At 44.0% G+C, this 23,606-nt stretch overlaps 1 protein-coding gene across 6 annotated transcripts in view; it reads right to left on the reverse strand.

Moving 5' to 3' along the window:
- PLXNA4 (plexin A4) overlaps positions 1 to 23,606 on the reverse strand; it is a 445,689-nt gene that overhangs the window by 84,274 nt on the left and 337,809 nt on the right. For 3 of the 6 annotated variants that reach the window (XM_052680712.1, XM_052680714.1, XM_052680713.1), the window contains exon 10: positions 7,081 to 7,281. In XM_052680712.1, coding sequence (XP_052536672.1) covers positions 7,081 to 7,281 — 201 coding nt within the window. Of the gene's footprint in view, positions 1 to 7,080; positions 7,282 to 14,755; positions 15,523 to 17,587; positions 19,857 to 20,145; positions 23,558 to 23,606 lie in introns of those variants that run through there. The other 3 variants (XM_052680716.1, XM_052680715.1, XM_052680717.1) reach the window with 3 other exon arrangements.

A 23,606-nucleotide genomic window follows, 5' to 3' on the forward strand; every position in this document is an offset into this window, starting at 1 on the left:
GTGGTATCCAGTTTCCAGAAAACATGTATTAAAAAAGGCATAGAAATCTTCAAAGAAAGTGAGACAGACTTAAACAAATACTTGTCAGGCACAGTTGAGGTACATGGATCTGGTCTTAATGAAGAAAATGGATGCTTGTCTCTGGAGGCCATTTCCAGCCCCCAACTTGATGATTTCTCTGACACAGTATTCAGGGCATTTTTTTCCAGCCAGATTTTGGTTTATTCTGAGTTGGTTCACATAGGGTTCACTTAGTTGCCCATCAGATCCCACTGCACATCTCCATCAACAGCTTCCTTCTAACACTTCACCAAAAGGCAAAAAGCATCCTAAGTGGGAGAGGATGCATTGTCACAACAGCTGCTTAAAGGACAGAATGGGAAGAAGTCAAGAAGGGAAGAAATGTGTCATGCTATACTGACTGCAGAATATAAGGAATTCTCCTGAGATTGTACTGCACTGGGAGCAGGACACAAACAGAAAGAGAAGTTCTCACTCTATGTGACTAAACATAACATTTCTGCCCAGATAGGTGGTGGATGCCCCAAACTTGTGAATGCTCAAGGTCAGGCTGGATAGGGCTCTGAACAACCTGTTCAAGCTGTAGGTCCCTGTTTATTGCAGGGGAGTTGGGCTAGATGACTTTAAGTGTCCCTTCCAACTTGAAAGATTCTATGATTCTATGAAATACACTTCAACAAGCTGCCTGGTTTTGCTGGATATGTCTCACAGACAGAAGAGTTCACCCGCACTAGAAGTCTCAGCATGGTTTTCCATAGAAATGTGGAAATTCTGAGCATTTAGAGGTAAGGTTTTTCTGTTTCCACTAATTGTCATATAATTGCAGAGTAAATCATGTATGGTGATTTCTGTCCATTACAGCAGAGTGAGTGCTAGTTGCACAGTAATTTCTCTTTGGACAAACTAAACACGATTAGCCACTAAACTGCAGAACCCTGTGATTATGATCTAGTTGTAGGGTATTTACAGGTATAAGCTTTGTGGTTACCATGGAAGTAAAGAGCTGCTGCAGGTTAGCAGAGTCCTGCCTGATAGGGCTGTATCCGCCAGCCTCATTCACTATTAGCATTTTTATGACACTTCTCAGTGTCACTGCCAGGAAGATGCAAGATGATGCAGAGCCACTTGGACTCACAACGGTGCCTTTTCACAGCTTTATGGAGCTAGGAGCAAGGATAGGAAGGCTGGAGTGGGAAGGAAAGCGTTTGAAAAATAGAGAATAATTAATCTTCTGTCACTTGGGAGCTTTGCTAACACCTGTGCATGGCACTTTGCAAATGTCAACTGGAAATGGGAAGGAGCACATATACAGAATGACTGGTCACCCTTAAGTAACAAGCTGAGTCTGTAGGTGCCTGAAAAAACACTAATTTCTGTCTCAGCAGATCCTCGTGTGTGTGCACTGGGATTTATCTGTTAGCAGAGCATAGGCAGGGCTGCCAAGGGACAGGCAATGGGAGTCCCTCAGAGCCTTTCATCCCACTTAGGATCCCAAAGCCAACAGCAGGAGCCCAGCTGGGATTGTAGATCTTATCTGCCTATAGCACTGGGTACAAACACATATTAGTGTTGTTAGCTCAGCTGAATTGAGCCAGAACTGGAAATGGATGTGAGGGAATACGCAAGATCCCCATGGAAGAGATCCAAGGATGAAGCCAGATGGAGCTTGGAAGGAGGATGCTCATGTTGCCATGCCCAGATAGCTTGTGGGCTGCACAGCAGCAAAACAGAGCAATTTGCCAAGTACCAAGGAGTAGATGCTCTGACCTGTTCAGACCACAGGAGCTTCTAACTCATTGTGGTCTCTGTTCAAAGTCTGTTGAACTCAAGAGGAGCCTTTGAAAAGGATTTGCTCAGCTGTAACAATAAGATGTAAATACATTTCAGAGGAGAAAAAAGGGCTGATGTGTTCATCTGTAGAACTCACAGCAGAGATTCCTGGATACTCCTGCTATGAGCATTCAGATCATTAAGGCTGTTTCCTATGTTTTGCCTTGCACAACTTCCTCCAGCACGGGCAAAATTGCTCAAAAAATATAAACCTGATCCTGAAGACTGCAAAATCTGGTTTCCCAATATGCATATCAAATGAAAGTAGAAAATTACAGGGAATTGAGAGGACCAAACTGAGAAAGAGACGCTGCTTTCCAGAAGGGAAGGCTGGATCTCATCAGGAAATACCAAAAAGCTGCTGGAAGGAGCTGTTGTAATTCAAAGGAACAGCACATTGTGTTTTTAACTCTGCAGCACCAGTTCTTTGTCTCTTGAAATCTTTGCTGGTATCAGATATTCTTACAACAAGGGCTGAGCCCATCACATTACTTGGCCACTTTGCCACTCTGTTAGCAGCTTAACATTTTGAGCACAAGCCACTATAAACACATCAACTGTTTGTCTCCTGGAAGTTCACCATGAAGTTTACTACCCTCAGGCTGAGAGTATAGCTGCAAAAATCACAGCTATCAGATTTATAACAGCTATGCAAACATTAGCTGACTGCCTAGATAGATGTTTTGCTTTTCAGTAATCTGCAAATTCCTAGCTCCTCTGGGCATCCAGTTAACAAGCACCCTACATTAAAGGAACTCAGTTTCACAGACCAGTGAAGCTGTGGCTTGTGTGACTGCACAGCCATGCATAGGGATGTAACATCTCATCCTGAGATGTTATATCATAAAGCAAAGACTTCTGGTAGTTTGTTTAGGGCACATTTAGGACTATACATCAGATGGAGCCCTGGGCAACATGATCTAATCCCTGATCTAGAGGCTGGCAACTCTACCCACAGCAGAGGTATTGGAACTGGATGACCTCTGGGGTTCCTTCCAACACAAGCCATTCTATGATTCTAAAATTCTGTGGTTCTATGATTCTATGATCCTATGACTCTATGATTCTAATGAATAAACCAAGAGTGATTACATGATGTACCTCCAGATATATTGCGACATATCCAGCAGCAGGGAAGCATCTGCAAGCAAGCAGCATTTTATTATTGAGTGTTACTTTGCTTTCCCTAACAGCACAAAGACCAATTTTATGATTAGATCTGGGGCCTGGGGATTAAATTCTGTATCTGTCACTGCTACCAGATCTTGGTGTGACCCCATGCAAAGCATTTAATCCCTCTTGGCATCAATTTTCCAGCCATAAGCAGGAGGCATAAACCCTCATGCCCACTGACATCCCATTTCTTTGGACTCTTTGCTTACTAGAGCTAGGATCAAACCTCTGTGTTTCTGCATCACTCACTACATCGAGTCCACATCTTGACTGGTAAGTTACATATTCTATTTGAGGTATGACTCGTCCCTGTTCTCATCTGCCTTCGGCCACTCATAAGTGTGTTTTCCCATGATTTTTGTGAATAGTGCTCTTCTTTTATTTTTTTTCCCCAGCTCTGTCTTTGTTTTTATTTTCTCACTCTCCTTTGTGAGCCATGACACAGAGTCAAACACTTCTGAGATCTTGTAGTGCAACTACATCACATATTTGCTTTTCCTACTCCTGAGATATGCAGCATTTTGAGCTGCACCACCTTGGGTCTCACAGCACACAGACCTGTGAAAGGCTATGGGGCAAATCATCAGCAGGTATTCCACTGCTAGAAATCAGCCTGTGCTGCTTGTAAGTGCCAAGACCAGACAAGGGACAGGCTCACACAAAGCAAGCATGTACGCTTAGATCACTGAAGCTGGTAACAGCAGTGATCATGGCATGGTCAGGCAGGTCATCTCTCACCAATCTCCCTGTTTCTTACACTGAAATTTGCTGACTGTATTGGACTGATTGTAAGTGCTGAGTCTACTAGTGCTTCCCATTGGGGAGACTGTTCTCTGACCTGATAGATCTAGCAGTTCCAGCCATTTCTGCTGACATTTTTACTTACTTATTTATATGCCTCCTTAGCTCTCCTCCTTTTCATTTCCTCCCATCACTCTGTGTCCAGACATCGGCAGAGCTATCATAAGTGCAATAAGGAATGGCAGGCAGGGTCTCACTGAGTGATAATTGTGTGCCTTGGGTGGTGTGATAGAGGACAAAGCCCAGAGCTGAGAGGCTCAAATCACTTGACAAGAACAATAACTGTCCCAAAGCATGCTGTCTGCAGTGACTTACTGCTGTTATCAAATGAAACATCTCTGGGAAAGACAGGGAAAGATACAGAGCTGGCTATTGACTGGACCAAGCACCTAGGCACCATCAGTGCTGAATATGACGTTACCGACAGACTATCAGATAAGCTGGTCCCACCTGGGTATCTTTAAAACACCTCTTAATTGAGCTTGGAGCCACTTGGAAAAGCTCCTGCTTAAGATGGAAGGATGTGGTTCTGATCTTTGCTACCCTGGTTTAGGTCCTGAGGGAGCGGGCAGTCAAGAGCAAAAATAAAGGTTTTTTTCCTGCTCCCAAAAGGAAATCTCTTGAATTTTGCAGAAGATATTCTGCAAAAGCTGAATTTGAGCTCATTGGTGCCTACTGTGTGATGGGAGGGGATAGATTTGAGTCTTATGAAGGAAAACAAGCCAAGAATGATTGCTTAGTCTAGCATGCATCTCCAAAAGATCTGCTGGCAGGATAGCATCCCTTCAGGGACACAACATCACAACATATCCACCCACCCTGCTTTGGACCTTCTCCAAGCCTGCAATGCAGGTGCTACGTTCAGTTCTCATCTAGCAACTCTGCTGACTAAAAAGCTCTGTTGAAGGGGGCTGATTCAATTTGCAAACAAGCTCATACGTCTGCTTCTAAAGCCAGGTGACCCTCAGAGCAGAGGCTCACTGCAGCACAGTGGCTCCAGACTGAATGCTAATTTTGGCAGGAAAGAAAATAATCATGATGGAGACATACCCACAGTACTCCTTCTCTATTGTCTGTGTCCTTGGCTACCTGCTCAAACAGAGCTGGGGCTTTACTGTTCCTCTTTTTTTTTTTTTTTTTTTTTTTTTGGTGTGTGTGTGCCTGTGTGAATGTTTCTTTCTTTTGTCTGGTTCTCCCTTCCATCTCTCTTTTTTTTTTTACTGTCTAGGAAATTCAGAGCAGCAATAAAACATTTCTCAGGGAGTAAAGAGACAGTTGAGTCAGAGAAATCAAATTACATTTACAAAAGGAGAGGAGAGGAGAGGAGAGGAGAGGAGAGGAGAGGAGAGGAGAGGAGAGGAGAGGAGAGGAGAGGAGAGGAGAGGAGAGGAGAGGAGAGGAGAGGAGAGGAGAGGAGAGGAGAGGAGAGGAGAGGAGAGGAGAGGAGAGGAGAGGAGAGGAGAGGAGAGGAGAGGAGAGGAGAGGAGAGGAGAGGAGAGGAGAGGAAACAGATAGGGGAAAGAAGAAGAAGGAGAAAGCAGAGGGGAAAACAGAAAGGGGAAAAGAAGGGAAAAGAAAGAAGAAAAGGGAGAAAGAGAGAAGAAGACGGATGATGCAGGAGAATAAAGAGATAAGTTTAGTCCAAAATAAGATTATCCCCATTGACAAGACAGAAGCCTACTTGAGACATCATCTAACAAGGGACAGGAATACTACAGGCAATGCTCATCAGAGAGGTCATGGACTGCTTTGACATAGGTGTGACATTCTGTCCTGCCACGCTGCACAGCTCAGGAGTAGAGTGCTCTGGCAGCAAAACAAATGCAAAAATCAACACAATGTTGTTACAGCACTCTGGCATCCCATTAGCAAATACATCCAGGAATTCAGTGAATCCAAATTCTCTGGTCCAAGGTACCAGCAGCCTCTTGAAGCGTGCAGGTAGTATGAGAACGGTCACCATTATGTCTCAAAACCAAGTTAAATTATTGAATAACACAAACTAGGAGGCTGAAAGAGACTCTCTAGGATTGTTGAGGCAGTCAGTCTCTCACTTAGCCCAATTATACTTAAAATCACTCTGTTTATGCCAGATAATTAATGACTCTGAAGGGTGGCTGCACTGACTTTTTGGACAGGTCTATACTACTGACTTCTTCGCAGGTCTATACAATCTTCCTTCAGTCACAGGGTTTCACTGTTTTGAAAAAAAAAAATAATTTTTTAAGAAAGTGCAAAGCCTTCTCAATTTCCCAACCCCTTCATTTCTGTGGAAATCTGGATGCTCACAGGCCACTAAACAATAATGACAATCAGGGAGGAGAGGGAAAAAAGAGCAAATATGACAACATCACTGGGAACAGTGCTTTTTGCAACAGATCATGAAATGTGTGAACTGCCTGTAATCTTCAGTACGCTGCTTAATGCAGCAGAATATGTTGTGATGGATTTTAACAAACCCTGCCCAGCATGGAGTGGCAGAGCTGCAGTGAAGTGGCTAAAGCCTGTAATTAGCTCTTTGGCTAATAAATCATCTCGTAATAGCAATGAGAATGACTCAAATGCACATCTAGGAGACATGAATCTGATGGAGAAACCTCTGGAGAAGCAGTGTTATAAGACCACCATCACACACACTCACAGCTCCTGGCAGCAATGCCAGTGTTTGCCCCAAGGATTGATATTTCTGTAGTGACAGCACCACTGTGACTCACAGAGGGCTCTGGCGAAGAGATTTAGTGGCTCTGCACTGCAGATAGGGAAATGGAGGTGTTAAAGGGATTAACCAGAGGTCATGGGATGGATCAGTGGGTGGGGAAGGTTTGGCTCAAACTTATCTTGGACCCATTGCTGGTGCCTGTTCAACTGTTTATGTGGATTTTTATGGGCTATCACCAATTTTCTCATTATAACATTAATTACCAGTGTTGACTTTAACATTTGTCCTTTCAGAAACCATCTTGAATACAGATAAGGATGTGCCACTATCAGGGTATAGGCATTTAACCATGAGATAATGTATATTGGCTGTGGCTAAGGAGCTCCAGCATGGCCAAATGCTGGGATATCCAAGGATGAAGCACTACTGTTTGTTAATGCAAGCCAAACTTAAGGAGCAAAAGAGGTAGTTTGCAATCTACCAACCAGTCTTCCCCTGACTTTAGCTGGAATTGGGTATATGGGCAGACAAGGTTTCAGCACTCATGGTCCTCCTTTGCCCTCCCAGACATGCCACAGGCAGCAGGGCTTGCTCACCGAAGTGTTCTGGCACTGCACACTGGAGCTGTTGAACCTCAAGGCGGGCACCCGCTGCTCATTGCCCTGGATGTTCAAGATGCATTCATAGCCTCGCTGGCCAGACTGTGGCTGGGGCAGGTTTTTGGCTTTCAGCGTGATCGGTTTGATCACTTCCACTGGCACCAGGATCTTCTCGGCCTGCAGCAGCTGTGGGCAGTCCTGGGGAGAAAGAATACCACGCAATAAGTCAACACATGATTTTCCCAAACCTGTGTGGAGTCCTCGATCTTCTCACTTTTACAAAGCTGTTGTTCCTCCCTCCATTTCAGCCTATTACAAAGGGTTCGTGGGGTATTACTGAGAAGGCTCAGATAAACACGTGAGGAAGGAGTGCTTTTACAGACTTTTCCCATCTCCTTTTTCTCACTGGAGACCCTTGACTTTCATGACCCAAGAATGCTACTTCTGGTGCTTCTTAATGCCTGCTCCATTAATGAGGTAGTAGAAAAGCAGTTCTGCCCTCTTCAGGGACTTTGCCTGGTCACGATGCCACGGCACAAGAAGTGAAGAAATCACAAAATCACAGCAAAACTCCCTGCCTCCACCAAAAAAACCAATGTGCCATTGCACAAAAGGCACAGATCCAGCTAGCTCAAGCATGACGCTGTAAACCAGAGTCTGGGCTATTTAAAAGATAATTTGATTTGGCTTAGAAAGGGACAGAAAAATTATTATATATAAAATAATACCTATATTATTTTCCCAAAAAACGATTCTTACTTAATATGTGTGAAGATATCCAGGAAAGATTTGCAATTGTTTCCAAAAAGGCTCAGTGCTTGGTGGATGTGGTTAACTCAGCCATGTAGCAGGCTGGGCACCCAAATCTGTGATGGAGAAAGCCGTATTCAAAGTGAGATGAATTTGCACAGCTTTAGTTACAGCAGCAAAGCACTGCTTCTTCATGGCACCATTAGACCACTGGAAGCTATCAATCCTTTGGGAAATTACTACAGTGTTTTTCTTGCTAATCCAAGTCATTTTTATGTAAAATGGGATTCCTTAAATAGTCGCCATCCCAAGAGCAACCCCAGTCAGATTCAGTTGGTACAAGCAGAGACAGGGAGAACTTCTACCTAAACAGATACATGCTTAACCTGTAGTTGTGACAGTGGACAACAAGAAGATACAAATATTGATCCAGGGCTGAAGAATAAGAAAAGGAATTTAAGGGCTTGGAAATGGAGTTTATGGCTTATGAGAGCCTGGGAGCTTGTTAGAGCAGATGGTGGAAACATTTTACTGAAGCAAACAGCTTAGGAAGATAAAGAAATGGATTAGACGTGTAACATCTGCACTTAGACCAACCAGAAACAGAATTACAAGAGATATCAATCATCACACTGTGGGTGTGAGCTGATCCGTGGCCAGGGGCAGGAAGAAAATCCACAGCATCCACCCAACACGCAGCTGTAATGAAGTGTGGAAGCCTTCCTCAGTGCCCAAAGAGTGCCTGTCTGTCTTTGCTACCGGGGATTTAAGAGCTCTGGGGCAACTTGATTTCTTATCTTTGCTTACTGGTGGATGCTAATGGTGTAAGTACTTGACAACTGCCAATGGATTTCAATTTGCCTTGCCCAAGCTAACATCAGAACACGGACAGCCCAGCACACAGTCACTGGAGCATAATGAAGGTGAATTATCTTGGATCTGTTGCACAGTGATGAGTTCTAACACAGTGTTTCTCTGTTGTCTTGGAGCTCTGGTGTTGTGCAGCACTTCACTAACTTTGTGCTCCATCACAAGACACAAGACAGAAGCAGTGGAGAAGGAGGCTTGGTGAGACACTCAGGAATCCCTGAGGAGCTACACCTTGTTACAACACTCCCTGCTCTTGCTGTTGTCCCGCGCCATGACAAAATATTCCCAGGGAACTGCTAATGCTGAGACACAATAGTTGAACTTGAAGTGTTTCTCTTAACAGGAGGACAATGGTGGACAGTGTAGAAAGTCCTTCTAGCCTTGGGTTCAATGCTCTTATCCTATCAAGGCATTTATGTAGGTTAGCTGCAGGGTTAAGTAGCTATTCAGCTTAAGGAAGTGAGGCATAACCTGACCCCATGTGATATAGCCCAGTAACACCCCAGAGGACAGGGGAAAGACCACCCCAGTGGTCTGGGCTATGTTAAAGTAAGTGTGAGATGTCCAGTTGTGATCACTCCACCTGACACCATATGTAAATACCTTTTGGGACCTTATATCTTCCACACCTGCACATTTTCTCTTGCACAATCCTGCCTATCCAACATGTTCCAGGGTCTACAAATTAGCTCCCTTTCTCTCTTTGGGCATAAGAACAGACCTTGGCACCATCTTTTTCATTATTTTCTTCCCCCAGCTAGAGTGGTTGAGAGACAGAGACGCATTGGCAGAGTGAATCAGTGGGACAGGAGGATGGGAAAGCCCTATCTGCTGCTGAGCAGCCATGTCCCAAGAGTGGGCATTTTGCCTGATGTCTGTCAAATAGAAAAGCCTTTGAAGGGGACTGGAGGACGGGAGTTGAAGATAGTCAACTATGTTACCTGCAGGCCAATCCCAGCTCTGCAAGCTGGTCTTTCTTGTTTAGCTTTATCCCATTCCCCCCACCACTGGTGCTGTAACCTTTCCGATAACACTTGTTTCAAGTTCATTAACAAGCAGTGATTGTGGCAGCCCCAAAACAGGATTCGTTTGCATATAAAAAGCTTTGCAGTGCTGTGAGGAAGTTCATTATAGATAATTGAAGAGGCAAGCGCCATAAAGAGGAAATCCTCCCAATGTGGCTTTATCTGATTGACCTAATGTTCTTTCTAATTGAAACGGGGGGAAAAAGGCAATTTCATTAGGTGATGTGCTGCATAAAAGCTAAGAACTTGGACTAGGCTCTGGGTTCAAATTCAAACACAACTCATTTTGTAGCCTGTGACAAGCCTTGCCCAGTCAGCTCTGGGTGCCTGCTCAGGATTATAAATGTGAGGGTACAACATCAACCTGCTCGGAGATGACCCTGCTGCAGGAAGCAAGCAGAAGGGTCCTTGCCAATTTTGATCAATTTCTCTTTGTCCTTTCTCTGCAGTGTGCATCACCTATGCTGGAAGAGCAGTTTTTTACATCATGGATGGGAAGTAAAAGCACCCATTATCAACTACTGTATAAAGGAAAGGCACAATTCTATGCCATTTGTCTTTGGGATATAACAAATTAAGCCTTCCCCTATGAGGGGAGTTGGTTCAGATTCCAGAGGAGCTAAAATCCAGTTTAATCTGTAGCAGGGCATATGTGAAAGCTGACTCTTGTTGATTAATTTTGTGTGTGTCGCTTCATTCTATTCCTTAAATGCTTCCAAATGAGTCAACCCTTTAAAAATAATATCCTCCACTCTTGCCAATTACTCATATCAGCAGTGATGCACTCCTCAAATCACCAAATTTTGCCAGTTATCAAGTCAGAGAGCTTTTGTAGTGAAAACACCACAAGAAATGAGCTGCACTCATTGGATTGTTGCTAGTTTAATTTTCCTTATTTATAACTCCTCATAGAATGCCTCAAACGTGTTTTGCTGTAGCAGAAGTAACGAAGTCTCAGCAATATGAGAGCCCCCCGTCTCCTTCTCTCTCATACAAGTGTTACAGCCCTCATCACTGCTATACCTGAATGAGTCCCCAGTGAAGTGCCATCGTGAATCACAGAATGGCCTGGGTTGAAAAGGACCACAATGATCATCTTGTTGCACCACCCCTGCTGTGTGCAGGGTCGCCAACCACCAGACCAGGCTGCCCAGAGCCACATCCAGCCTGGCCTTGAATGCATCCGGAGATGCACTCAAGAAGACTCTGCTAAAGTGTGGGATGAAATCTCTCAGAGGCTGTGTGGTCTTAGCCCTGAGCTAATTGCTTTGCTTCCTTCATAATGCCCCATACATGTCTAGTTATGATTTCTTGGGAATCTCATCATGTTATCTCACAGTCAAAACTGGAGACGGATCAGAAATACTGAGTTATTGTTTCCCAGGTATGAAACATGTAGATGATGTGATATTGCATGGGGTTGCTCCTAAAATTATTTAGTACAGTTCTAGTATGCTATTTATGGCCAGTACCATGAGCCCAGATCTCACCAAAACATTTTCCATTTTCTTGATTTATTTTTTATGTCAGGGAGAAGATTTTTACTGAGAGAATGAGTGATGCTGGTGTTCCAGGTGAGATGCTGGAACAGGAGAGGTCGTGGATGCCCCATCCCTGGAGGTGTTTAAGGCCAGGTTGGATGGGGCCCTGGGCAATCTAATCAAGCACATGATCTAGGGGCTGGCAACCCTGCCTGTGTCATGGGGGCTGGAACTTGATGATCCTTGAGATCTCTTCCAACCCAAGCCATTTTATAATTATATGAAATGCAGACATCCTATAGGGAAACAAGGGTTTCACAATGATCCATCCATCTGTTAGCAGCCTGTGCCCTTCACTAGGCTCTCAGTTAATGTGTCTTCTCCTGTGCACTTCTTGTGTTCAAGAAACATTTAGATGTTGTACTAGGAGACATGGTTTACTGGGGAAATATTGGTGGTAGGTGTATGGTTGGTCTGGATAATGGTGGAGGTCGTTTCCAACTTCATTGATTCCATGATTGTATGATTCATCCAGAGCATCTACATGAGGGAAGCTTTCATATTTTTGCTTCATATTGCTCCCTCGTGATCACTGGTGGCATTGAGAGGATCTCCACTTTCTACAGAAGGAAACTAGAGCCCATCTTTTGCTGACTGCTCTGTAGGCATGTTTGCTGAGAAAGCCAACTCTTCAAAACTATTTTTCATTCTTTTTTTTTCTTTTGGCCCAAAAGAGAACTCTCATTATCCAGATCCAGATATCCAGCATCAGTTCCTTCACTTTAAAACTCACTACATTTAGCTCACTTTTCTTCCTGACATCAATTTCCAGTTCTTCATCCTCAGTGTCATTTTGTTGTTGTTGCTGTTGTTTTGTTTGTTTTGTTAATAAAACTTTCCTTTATACATCCTTTGTTCATACTTGCCATCTCTGTGCTTGTCTGAGCCATCTTACCCAAAAGAAACATAAAATCACAGAATCAGTAATGTTGGAAAGACAACCAAGACTCATCAAGTCCAACCATCAATTCATCCCCACCATGCCCGCTAACCATGTCCCTCAATGCCTCATCTACCCTCTTCTTGAACACCGTCAAGGACAGTGACTCCACCACCTCCCTGGGCACCCCGTGCCAATGCTTCACCACTCTTTCTGAAGAGATTTTTTTTCCAAATATCCAACACTATCACATGATCTAAGTGAGAACTGTTTATTCCTCGCTCAAGACCTTTTGGATCCCACAGCAAATGACACTCAGATTGTTATTTACTCATGTATTATGTAAATAATAATTATTTTTTTAATCCATCTGTTCTACTAAGATGCAACGCAATGGCTTTTTCACCCGCCCACTCTGTACTGTAATCAATCCAGTAAGGTAAGATTTGAGAGACATGGATTGGTTCTTTATAAAAACATCTAGGCCACAGCATCTGGACGCCCTGTTTCTTAGATTAGATTAAAAATCATTTAAAAAAATCAAAACCGAGCCAATGAACAACAACAATAAGGAAAGAGAAAGGAAAGGAATGAAAAGAAGTAGGAAAAAATGAAAGAAATCGTGTACACAGACCTTTTGCCATTGATTTTGGAGTAATCAGATTTCTCCTGGATAAAAAGCAGGAAAACATCACATTGCCATATGAGAGGCAGCAGGGACTGCCTGCAATATGTTGCCTGAATTTCTCTCTTGCACCTTGATACAGTCGCCCTGGGTCAGAGCTGCCCAAGCAAAATCAGTCACTCCTTTATCAGCTGCCCTGCACTGCTGCAGAGAGCTTTGGATGACAAGTTGGTTCCAACGATGAATCACTTTTAAACCCTCACACAACTTCCCAGGCCCACGGTAATTTGGAGAACAAAGCAGCCACAGGCCTGGCATTACAGGAGCAAAGGGGTGAGTTATAGTCCATGTTGTGTTTACATTATTACACCACTAATTCCTAGCATCATAAAATTATATTTAAAATTTACACGAACAGTGCTGGGGAACGTTATTAGGTTATAAAGTGGAATCAGGTCAATGTTTTGCAGGCAGGACTCCAAGCTTCATAAATTTCTGGACATATTTTCCCCAAATTTACATCGGCACCAGCAGCAATCAAACCAGCTACAAAAAGCTTACCCAGTCAAAGAATTTTTTAATGCACCATATATTTTATCTTCACTTCTTAAGTTTACAGTGCTGTTAGTTTGATTGATGGTGTACTTATTTATTGGCACAGCAAAAGTAATAACACAGGGAGAAAATGCTCAGAACTTTAAAGGCAGCTGATGAGGAGAAAGCAACAGGATTTATGGAAAGTCTAAACATCTGCAGAGACAACAAAGGGGTAATTGAGTCCTTGCATAGCTGTCACTTCTAGTGGTTACTTTCTAGTTAAGAGTCTTCCACGCAGTCAGGATCAAAAAACAGCTTTCTTTTGTCAGATACTGCAAGTGATTCTGGTGCTTGGGAAAAGGTGGCTGATTCGGAAGCTGGAGCTCAGTCTGTGGGGGAGATATGGTCCTGTTTAAGCTCTGCCCACTCTAGCAGCTGCATACCTCAGTGGTGACTTGCATAGACATCACTGCTAAATAGAGGACTACCATCAGATCAAATTCGCTCATCTGCCATTGCCTCTTAGATCCCTGGTTCCAGTGCTGTGAAAGCTAGTGAGCAATGACTGAAGTTGGCCACCAAAGAACAGATAGAGTTAAATGAAGATAACCAACCTCCTTTCATGTGGCTCACTGCTGAATCCCATTGATTGGGAGCAAAGTGATGCCCCAAGGCCATGCAGGCCGTGTTGAGAAGTGGCCCAAGTCTTCTGAGAGCTGGATCCTGACCTAAGACAATTCCGCCTCTGAAGTCAGTCCACACATCTCTGCTGATCAGCATTAATGATTTTACCCTCCTTTAATACTTCATTAATAGAGCCCTTCTCAGCTGGTCCATTATTTCACCAGGATCAAGGTCAGCCTGCCATAATTAGCAAAGCTCTGCATTAATCCTTTTTAAATAGAGACACAACGTTAGCTTTTCTTCAGCTTTTTGTCTTTTTGACACATATTCAGAAGGAAAAGCGATGATCAGGAGAGCAGGAACCTTCTGGTCATTGGATGGAGAGTGTGGACCAGAGAAAATAAAAGTAGGTGTTTAGGTGTCATTAGGTACATCTGCTCAAAGGAGAGATGTGGAAGCAATCTCAGTTCTGGTGTTTCCTGAGTGACAAATGCTTGGTTTTGAAATCATAAGAAGTATGAGTGTGTGCACTGAGGAGGGTGACACTTGTGAAATAAAAACCCTACTTAGGTAAGCCAGTCCTTTTAAGATATCACACATGGTGAAACTGTATTGTGCAAAGCCACAGAAAGCATGGGGCAGAGAACAGCTGAGCACAATCAGCTTACAAAGCATTAATGCCTACCTTCTTTATTTATATTCTATGAAACTGCATCCTTCTATCCAGTGGGACTTCTTCTGCCCTTCTGTAAGGACTTAAGTCTGAGGTTCTAAAGATCTTTTATGCATAACAAAGCACTGCATATTCATACTCTGCACCATCATACCAACGAGTCTCTAAAGTGTCAGCATTACAATAGCACTCCTTACTGGTCATCTACATGACTACTGATGACATCAACATGTCATTTAACAAAATTAGGTTTTCCATACATTTCTGCCCACAAATGATTTCTGCATAAAGGAACCAACCAATGCTCCTTCTGAAACAACAAGTTACTTGGTAGCACTCTCGTAAGGGGATTTCTGCTGTCTAGTTAAAGTGTTGAGCACAAACTATAGTGCTTTTTCATAAGAAAGAAAGAAAAGTCTCTTTTTTAACTTTCCCATATTTTGCAAAATTTGTAGGAACTTAATATCTTTGAAAGCTCAAATCTTTGGCCCAACTAGGCTGCAAATGAACGAGTTCAGAAATCAACAGAGGAGACTGAGTAACAGATGCACTGGATGAACACACACAGACCATGTTGATGCAATCCTGCTTCCTTTGGATACCAGGACAGAAGTCCAGAGAATCATAATACCCTGGCTTGCACAATGTCAGGACAGTGATATCATGGCTCTTATCACCCTCCTCCTCACTGAGATCTGTGACAGCATGAGATAACATCCAAGCCAAAGCAAATGGACAATGTGCAAAGACAAGACAGGGAAAAGAGGTTCTGGGCTCAGCTTCTTGGATGTCCCAGTCAAGGCAGGAGCCACAGTCCAGCATTACTACTTATCTGTGGCTTCAACATCCTGACAATGTTTCCCCTTGGCCAGGTCCCAGAAGCTCACATTCCAAATCAGTGAATGCAGATGATACTGCAATGAAGAAAAGCAAAAAATTCCTTCTTGAGAGACAGGCCACCCATCACCCTTTGCAAAGACTGAAGGGGAACTGTCTTTCCTCTCTGGTAACAATTTTTCCCTCCAATTTCAGAGTGTCACTAGATGACCAGCAGTCCTAACAGATGTCCAGATAGCCAGAAATTCCTGTAGTCACTTGAGGCTTTGCAATGGCATTGCACTGACTCAAGCTATCAAAACAACATAAGCTGTTCTTGATGTTATTTCAAGGGGACAGATGAATATTACCCCGTTGCATTCTGAGATCACTCTGTCCTGTGGGATAAATAATCTTGCATTACAAAGATGAACTGCCCAGCTGGTATGAATAACATGTTGTACTGAGTATCAGATGCTTCTCACATCTACATTCAAACAAATTCCCCTCACTTGCTCCAAGAAATTACACAAATATATCTCATGGTTGGAGAGGCTATATCCAAAGACCCAAAGTGAAAAAATGTGTGTATCGATGGAAGATGAACAGCTCACAGAGAGGACTTTATCCATCATTCATCAGTTTGTTGTGGTCTGCTTCCCAGTCTCAACAGAGACATGATACAGTTGCCCTGTATCAGGACAGATTTTCTGCAAATCTACCTCCACAAAACCTGCTAAAAGTGAATGCATAAGTTATCCTTTTCCTCCACTAGCTGGAGGATGATGGAATAGAAAGTCTCAGAGGTGATAAAAGGTAGCCAGAAAAACAACAGAACAAACCACATACAGTCCTTCCATCTTCTTCACCAGTTTAAATCAGTGCAAGCGATGGCTTCTCACGAAAGCAAAGTATCCAATCTGCAAATGCTCAGAGACTTATGAACAGCCCCCACTGAGACCACAGCTCCAGGTACTGCACAAGCACCTATTAACAGAAAGTGCTTAGCCAAATCATAAGAGGATTTGAGAGATGCAGAGGCACAGAAATGTGAACGTGCCCAAGCCAACTCAGAGCTAGAAATGAAACTCTCATCTGCTGAAATGAAACCCACGGCCCCAAATAATGCCTGATACTTCCCTTGAGCAGCATTCCCTTCTATTGCCATGCTTGAACAGCCTACATGAACAAGGGGAAAGATTTCTGCCTTGTCTGTAGTTTGTGTGTTTAATTTAATAGAAGGGCTTGGTTGGAAATAACCTTAAAAATCACCTATATCCAATGCCCATGCCATAAGGGACACTGGAATTAGGTGATCCACTTTGCCAGCAGTTTGTCCAAAGCCCCATTCAACCTGACCTTGAACTGCTCCAGGGATGTGACACCCACAGCTTTTCTGGGCAACCTACTCCATAGTAATTTCTTCTTATAATTGTTTAAATGACTGCTTCTGAAGTGGAGGTATCCTCAACACATCACATTTCTGCTTCTTGAAAAAATGCTTAAACAATGAACAAGGACTGAAATTCCAAATCAGCAGGCAGTCCTGATCTACAACCCGATCCAAACCAACAACTATACTCCTCCTGGATCCCCTCTGCCACCCCTTGGACAGGATGTCAAGAAGACCAGACTCCATCACACACTTGGAAACCCTCCTGTGAGCTAAGCAGCTGATGAACACCAAGCCCTCATGCTGCTTGCACGCAAATACTTGCACCAAATGCATGCAGTGCTATGCCAGATCTTAGCTGCATGGGGTGCAGATTCTTTCTGTTAGGATCTGCATGCTCCCTGCTGCCTGCCTAGAGCTGCTCCCAGTCCCTTCACCTCTCCTGCTGGTCCCCTTCCTGCTCACATCGCTTGCATGCAGCAGGTTTCTGCAGTTTCCATAGAAACTACACCTCCCCTTAATGATAGACAGGTGCTAGAATAAGTGAGTGGATAATCAACAAGCGGGGAACTATTCGGTGCTCCGGTATTGACCTCCCTGCAGCTGTCACTAGTGCCCCTGAGACATTAATTTGAGCAGGGGTGGGCTTCCTCTCCTCCCCAAACTGATGCCACCAGAAGCCACCTCTCTAGCCGAGTTAACAGAGGCTGGAAACAGAAGTAGGAGGGAAACAGAGCAGTTGCCACAGCAACAACTGAAGATGCATTGCCAGAAGGTTTGTCCATACAAGGGAGCAGAGAGTTCACCACATTTATCAGGTGGCCCGTGGGGTGTTAAACCCCACCTCTATGCAGCCACTCAGGCATTTATGCAGGGATGCATTTTAGGAAGAGCTGGGCACTTTCCTTTTGCTCCTCCCAGAGAACGGCATATGCCCAGAGAAGCTGTGGATGCCTCATCCCTGGAGTCATTTAGAGGCCAAGAAGGATGGGGGCTCTGGGCAGCTTGCTCTGGTGGGTGGCAACCAGGCTATGGCAGGGGGTTTGGAACTAGATGATCTTTTAAGGTCCTTTCTAACCGAAGCCATTCTATAATTTGGGGTCCCTCAGGACCTGCCCGTTCTGTGACATGGTGACTGTCTAAAGCATTTCCCCGAGCCAGGCTGGGATGCACCAGCATGATGGGTAGGATGCTGCTGAGTTCCCTAAAACTCCATAATAGGGAAATATAGGTGTCTGCCAGCTCAGATCAATCTGTCACTATCTCTCCTTGCCTTCTTTTTTCCCTCCTGTCTCGCTCTTTTCCCCCAAGAGGAACAAGCAGCAACAAACCAGCGCATTTCTTTGCAGAGGCTGCCAGCACAGCTCTTCATTCAGCAAGAGGCAAAGCGAGCACCAGGCAAAGCAGCACTCTGCTCTCCAGCAGCTGCTCGCCAGCATGCAGCTCACACAGCTTTCTACCGCTTTTGACAAATTAATATTTGAAGCAGTTGCTTCTTTTATGTGGGCTTTACTGTCATTAGCACGTACAACTCTACATAAAACACTTTGGTGCGAGATCTTTTCTTCTCTTTTCAGGCAGCAGATGAAAATCCTTTTAATAAAAAGCTTGTTTGGGGGAGGAAGAAAAACACAGGCACACGCAAATCGGTTGAGCAGAGAAAGATGAAAACCTCCTTCAAGGTAATTAAATGATTATGTATCTTTTAAATCCAGCGGATAACAGATTTGTTATCGAGGCTTGCTTTTCGCTTTTGCCTTTTTTTCCCTCTCTTTCCCCTACACAAAGCTAAAATCCTTGCAAGGCCTAGAACAAGATAGTGTTCATCTTTCAGAAGATGGCACAAAAGAAGACTTAATCTTTTATCCCACCAACTCAAGTAGGCTGTTCCATTTTACCCCCAGCCCAGACTTGTGCAGATGTTTGGGAAATGCTGACATGAGAACTATGCCACTTGGACCAGGTGTAACAGACATCAGGCATGATTAATTCCTATCACACTTCATATCAATTTGTATAATACTCTGTGCCTCAGTTTACCTCCAATACTTATTGGCTGCCTTTTCTATTTACAGAGAGAATGAATGAGCTCTTACTTTGTGATTGTGTCAATAAGGAAAGGTTGATTTAATCGGTCGTTAGGCTGCAATGCAATGCTTCACAATGCAATGCTGGATCTGCAGCATGACTTTTGCAGTGGTCAACAACAAATGTCAAAAGGGGAAACAGAATGTGCAAGAAACAAATATAGACACAGCCTGATCCCTTCTGTAGACTGTGATTCTCTCCATCTTTACTACCTGCTTTGTTTAGGAAAAAGAAAAAAACAAAACAAAACCAACAACAAAGAAATAAAAAAATTCACGTAAGTATTAAAACATCTTTTTTTCATCCTTCACTCCCTTCCTGCCTCCAATAGCAATAATATCAGCTCCCTTTTATAAAGCAAGAACTCACACAGTATATTTCAAGTGAGTGCACTTGGCTTTCAAAAACCTGCTGTAAAGGGAAATTATATGTCAAGGTGTAGTATTTCTGCCACAAATCATCCAGAGACATCATCAACCCCATTTGATTGAGTTCAGCACCATAATCATAAATACTCTTGCTTTACGACCATGCTGGAGTTCTTAACCAGGAGCAAACACAGGTTTTCCCAAGGCACCAAAAGCAGTTGATTCAGCTCCATTATGGGCAGAGCTGATTCACCAAGTACTGAACAAACGACAGGTATGAAATCCTGGCTTCTTGCAGACAGTGTGGGATGTGCCTCTTTATCCTATTTGTCACCTTTGGTTTGGTTTTGCAGGGTGATAGAAAGGTTTGGTTTTGCAGCTGCCTTGTCCTAGCCCAGGACTGGCTGATCACAAATGTCCTCAGTATGGTTCAAAAGCTCCTTTAGACAGTAGGTCACTAACTATATGAAGATAAACAGCATTTTCATTTCTGATCAGCATGGATAATGGCCAACATCCTTCTGTTCTCCACCAGGGTCAGTCTCAAATTCATCCTGTGTTCTGCACTAGTTGAGAACTCATACTTCAAGAAAAAGAAAAAAATAAATAAATCACGAATTCTTTTTCTGTGTACATGAAGAAGACTTGAAAGACAGTAAGGCTGAACTCATGGAAATCCACAAGCTGGTGAGGTATGCTAAGGAAATGGTGGAGTCAGAAGTGCAGAAGGGCATAAGGCTTCCTTCATTGTGCTTCTTGCTGGTCTCAGGGCGATGGGTACCAGTTCAATCAGACCATCTGGAGAGTGGGAAGCCTCAACCTACTCAAGAGTGAGATGCTGTACAGGCAAAGAGAGAAAGCAATCACCCAGAGGTAGGTGTGTCAGCAAAGGGAAAGTAAAAATCATAGTGTCAGAGAGGGGAGTAGGCTTGGCATGCCAATAACGATGACTACAGAGGGAGAGAATTTCTGGCCCTGATTCATGTGACAAAGTAGCACTAATATTTATTTGCTTGGCAGAGAGATTCATGGGACAAGCAGACCATATGATCCTGGAAGCCAGCCATGCTAATCTGCTCTGTAGTCTCAGGAAAGGACTGCAAATGGGATGGTCCAACCATCCCACACTTGTAGTAGTTTCCTATCAGCATGTCCTCAAGACTTCCAGGTTTAAGAGGCACTCATATCCAGATGGTGCTGAACACACCCTTTTTGCATCCTTAAGGAGTAAAAGTACTTGCAGAGAAAAGGAGCTTTGCAGATGGAGATGAAAAGCCATTAAAAACAGACCCACTCACAGTTGTTGGGAGCTCTACTGAAGACAGCTTTGGGAGGGCTGGAAGTGCACCTCAGCCCTGTTAACCTGCCAAGTCATGTTACATCATCAAGAAGTGGGTGGAGGTCTGAAAGGGCAAGGGAGAACCAGGCTTGGCTTCGAGGTACCAAATGGTTTCTGCTGTTCAGGGAACTCAATGAATAAGCTCAGTATAGGGCAGAAGAGGAAAGAACTAAAGGCGAAACTGAAAAACAGTAGAGATGAGTCAGTGAGAAGATGGCTTCTTAAGAGAAGTGTGGGATGTATGCACAGCATTTATTTTGTAATTTGTCAAAAGTGTAAATTGATAAAGTTTGAAGTGTAATTTGACAAAATCTGTCTGGCCATGCAGAGAAGGCAAATATGCATTTGTCAAGATGTATTGGTGATGCTGTCCTTCCCCTGTTCTATTGTCTTTGAGAGCCTCAGACAGCAATGAGAACGACTCTAAAGGTACAAGACATTTCTCACATTGCCAAGCAGAAAGCTGTCACTGATAGCTTCAATTTTGCAAGGTCGTTATTTTTGCAGATACTATCCACTCTTTCCAGTGCTGGGAAGTGTTTAATCTGTGCAGCAGATAGTAAAAATAGCTCTGAACTGAGCAGCTGACAACCAAATGTCTCCCATGAGAAAGAGGTTTGTGCCCAGATGTGGATTTGCTGCATCCAGAAGCTGAAGGGGCTGAAACCATCATTAGCAATGACCACTGGAATGTACCTGTATGTCATGATGCTGTCAGTCCTTGTAGATCAATAGTTGTCTTTTAAGGGTTTGAACACTTACTTGATGCTTTGCAAGATCGGAGTGTGAGTATTTGAAGCTCAGTAGAAAAACATCTATTAAAGGGGATACAAGACAGAAAGAATCAGCAGACAAATCCTCTCAGATTTGAACTGTCTCTTTGTCTGAAGTTGGCACCTTTAAGAAACCCAATGAGAGGTCATACAGTGATGGAAAAAGTGTGCTCAAAGGTGGAGGTCTAGAGAAGGCTGCAAGTCAACTGCCTCTTCCCCAGTTCTTCAGAACAAGATCTTAGTGGGAATAGAGTAAAAACCAGATGATTCTCTCCCTATGGAACTGGGATGATGAAGATCTTTCTGATGGAAACAAAAGTCAGAAATACCAACAAAGCTGAGGCAGGTGGAGATGCACTGACACTTGTAGGTCTTCCATGTGCAGTGGCTGGAGGAGAGAAGAGATGGGAATTGGGAAGATGAGTCTTGTGCTTAGTGCATAAAGCCTGCCAGAGGTTTGCCAGAGGAGATAAATGATGAGATGGTGCCCCAGCAAATACCATCTGCTCTAGAAAGTGAGGTACCTCCAGTTCCTGATGTGGAAGATACAGAGAACTGCATCTACCAAAACTGACCAGATTCTGCCAAAGGCTTTACAGAATTATAGAATATTCTGAGTTGCAAAAGATTCATAAGGATCACCAAGTCTAACTCATGGCTCCACACAGGACACCCAAATATCAGACCAGCTGGCTGAAAGCATTGTCCAAATTCTTCTTGAACTCCAGCAGTGACATGACCAGTTCCTCAGGAAGACTCTTCCAATACCCAACAGCCCTCTAATTAAAGAACATTCTCCTCATATCCAAACTGAGCTTCCCTGGTCACAGTTTCATGCCATTCCTGTGGGTTCTATCGCTGATCACCAGAGAGAGGTATGCAAGGTAATAGATTCCTTTTAGTTGGAATAGGGCTGAACCCTGGACTGCCTTCTGCACCGCTTCACACCAAGCAGAGGGTATCAAATATCCACCCTCTAAGCTCTCAGTGAGTTTTCCAGCAGGTTAACAGCAAATGCTGAATCCTGCTAGACAAAGAGCTGGCAACCTCCCTGCTCGTGAATATTTATGACTTGTCCCAACGCCTGTGCAGTTCAGGATGTCTGCTCCAGGACATCTCAACCAGCACATATGTTAAGGGAGTAGTGGGAGGGGACAGTGGATGCCATAGGAGTGTGAAACCATTACAAGCATGTCCTTTGGTGCAACAAACTGGGTTGCCTGGGGCACAGGCTGGGGGATAGGCAAGGGAATATTTTAAGAACACAAGACCCAGCAAGCAGTGCAGGGAGAAGTGTGGATTTCAGCCTCCAAATGCAGCGCACGTCGATGGAGATTTCAGCAGCTGCCTCTGTGCCCAGTGGTTCAGCAGATATCAGATCTATTAATGGGTACTGGTCCCTTGGGCCAGGCACACAACGAGCCATCTCGGGTCATTTACCAGACAGGCCATTCCTGCTTTCAGACCATTCCTGACCAGGAAGTAATTAAGTGGCTTCCTATTTGTATTCTCCTGAGCTCCACTTGTCTGCAAGTGCTCATTAGTTACAATACAGCCAGACAGCATTTGCAGTGCAGCAGCCAGCTCTGTATTAAGCCCCAAGGTCCAGTTCAGCTCTAGCTCAGAGACTGGCAATGAAGCATTCCCTGGCCTCTGTTGGAAGCAGTTTGGTGGACTGGCCATTAGACACTAAACACACAAAGCCACCAACATCCTCGAAGCACTGCTGAAATACACTGCCATTGTTTTCATAGCTCTAAATACTCTCCAGATCTCAGTAGCTTGGAGATTTGCTTAGAGGCACCATCCTCTTCTTCTCTCTAGATGAAAATGCATGACCAGTATTTCCTCTTGCTTCCAGTCAGGGACTTGTCATCCACTGCTGGTAGATGCAATGGCTTCCTGAGGTGGAACACTCCCTATGGTTGTGCCTTATTTTTGGATGGAAGCCACCACCAAGCCCTGCTAGTCCCAACAGCACACAAGCACTGGCTATATCTTGACAAGGACTATGACCCAGTATATGACGGCTCTCAGCAGAGCTTGCAGGTATCAGCACTTTGCTGTTGACAGACAGCTGTGTAACTGGGCAGAGCTTCTCTGCATGATGTGCCAACACTTTGGGGATGAGCACCATCTTTCAAATGGGTTTCAGTATGAGGAAGAGGAGATCTGGAGGGAAAAGTGAGGGTTTTGTGGAGGGCAAGCCAAACAGGGAGAG

This window comes from Tympanuchus pallidicinctus, unplaced genomic scaffold (genome assembly GCF_026119805.1).
Source record: "Tympanuchus pallidicinctus isolate F22 unplaced genomic scaffold, pur_lepc_1.0 scaffold19, whole genome shotgun sequence".
NCBI classification, from domain to species: domain Eukaryota; kingdom Metazoa; phylum Chordata; class Aves; order Galliformes; family Phasianidae; genus Tympanuchus; species Tympanuchus pallidicinctus.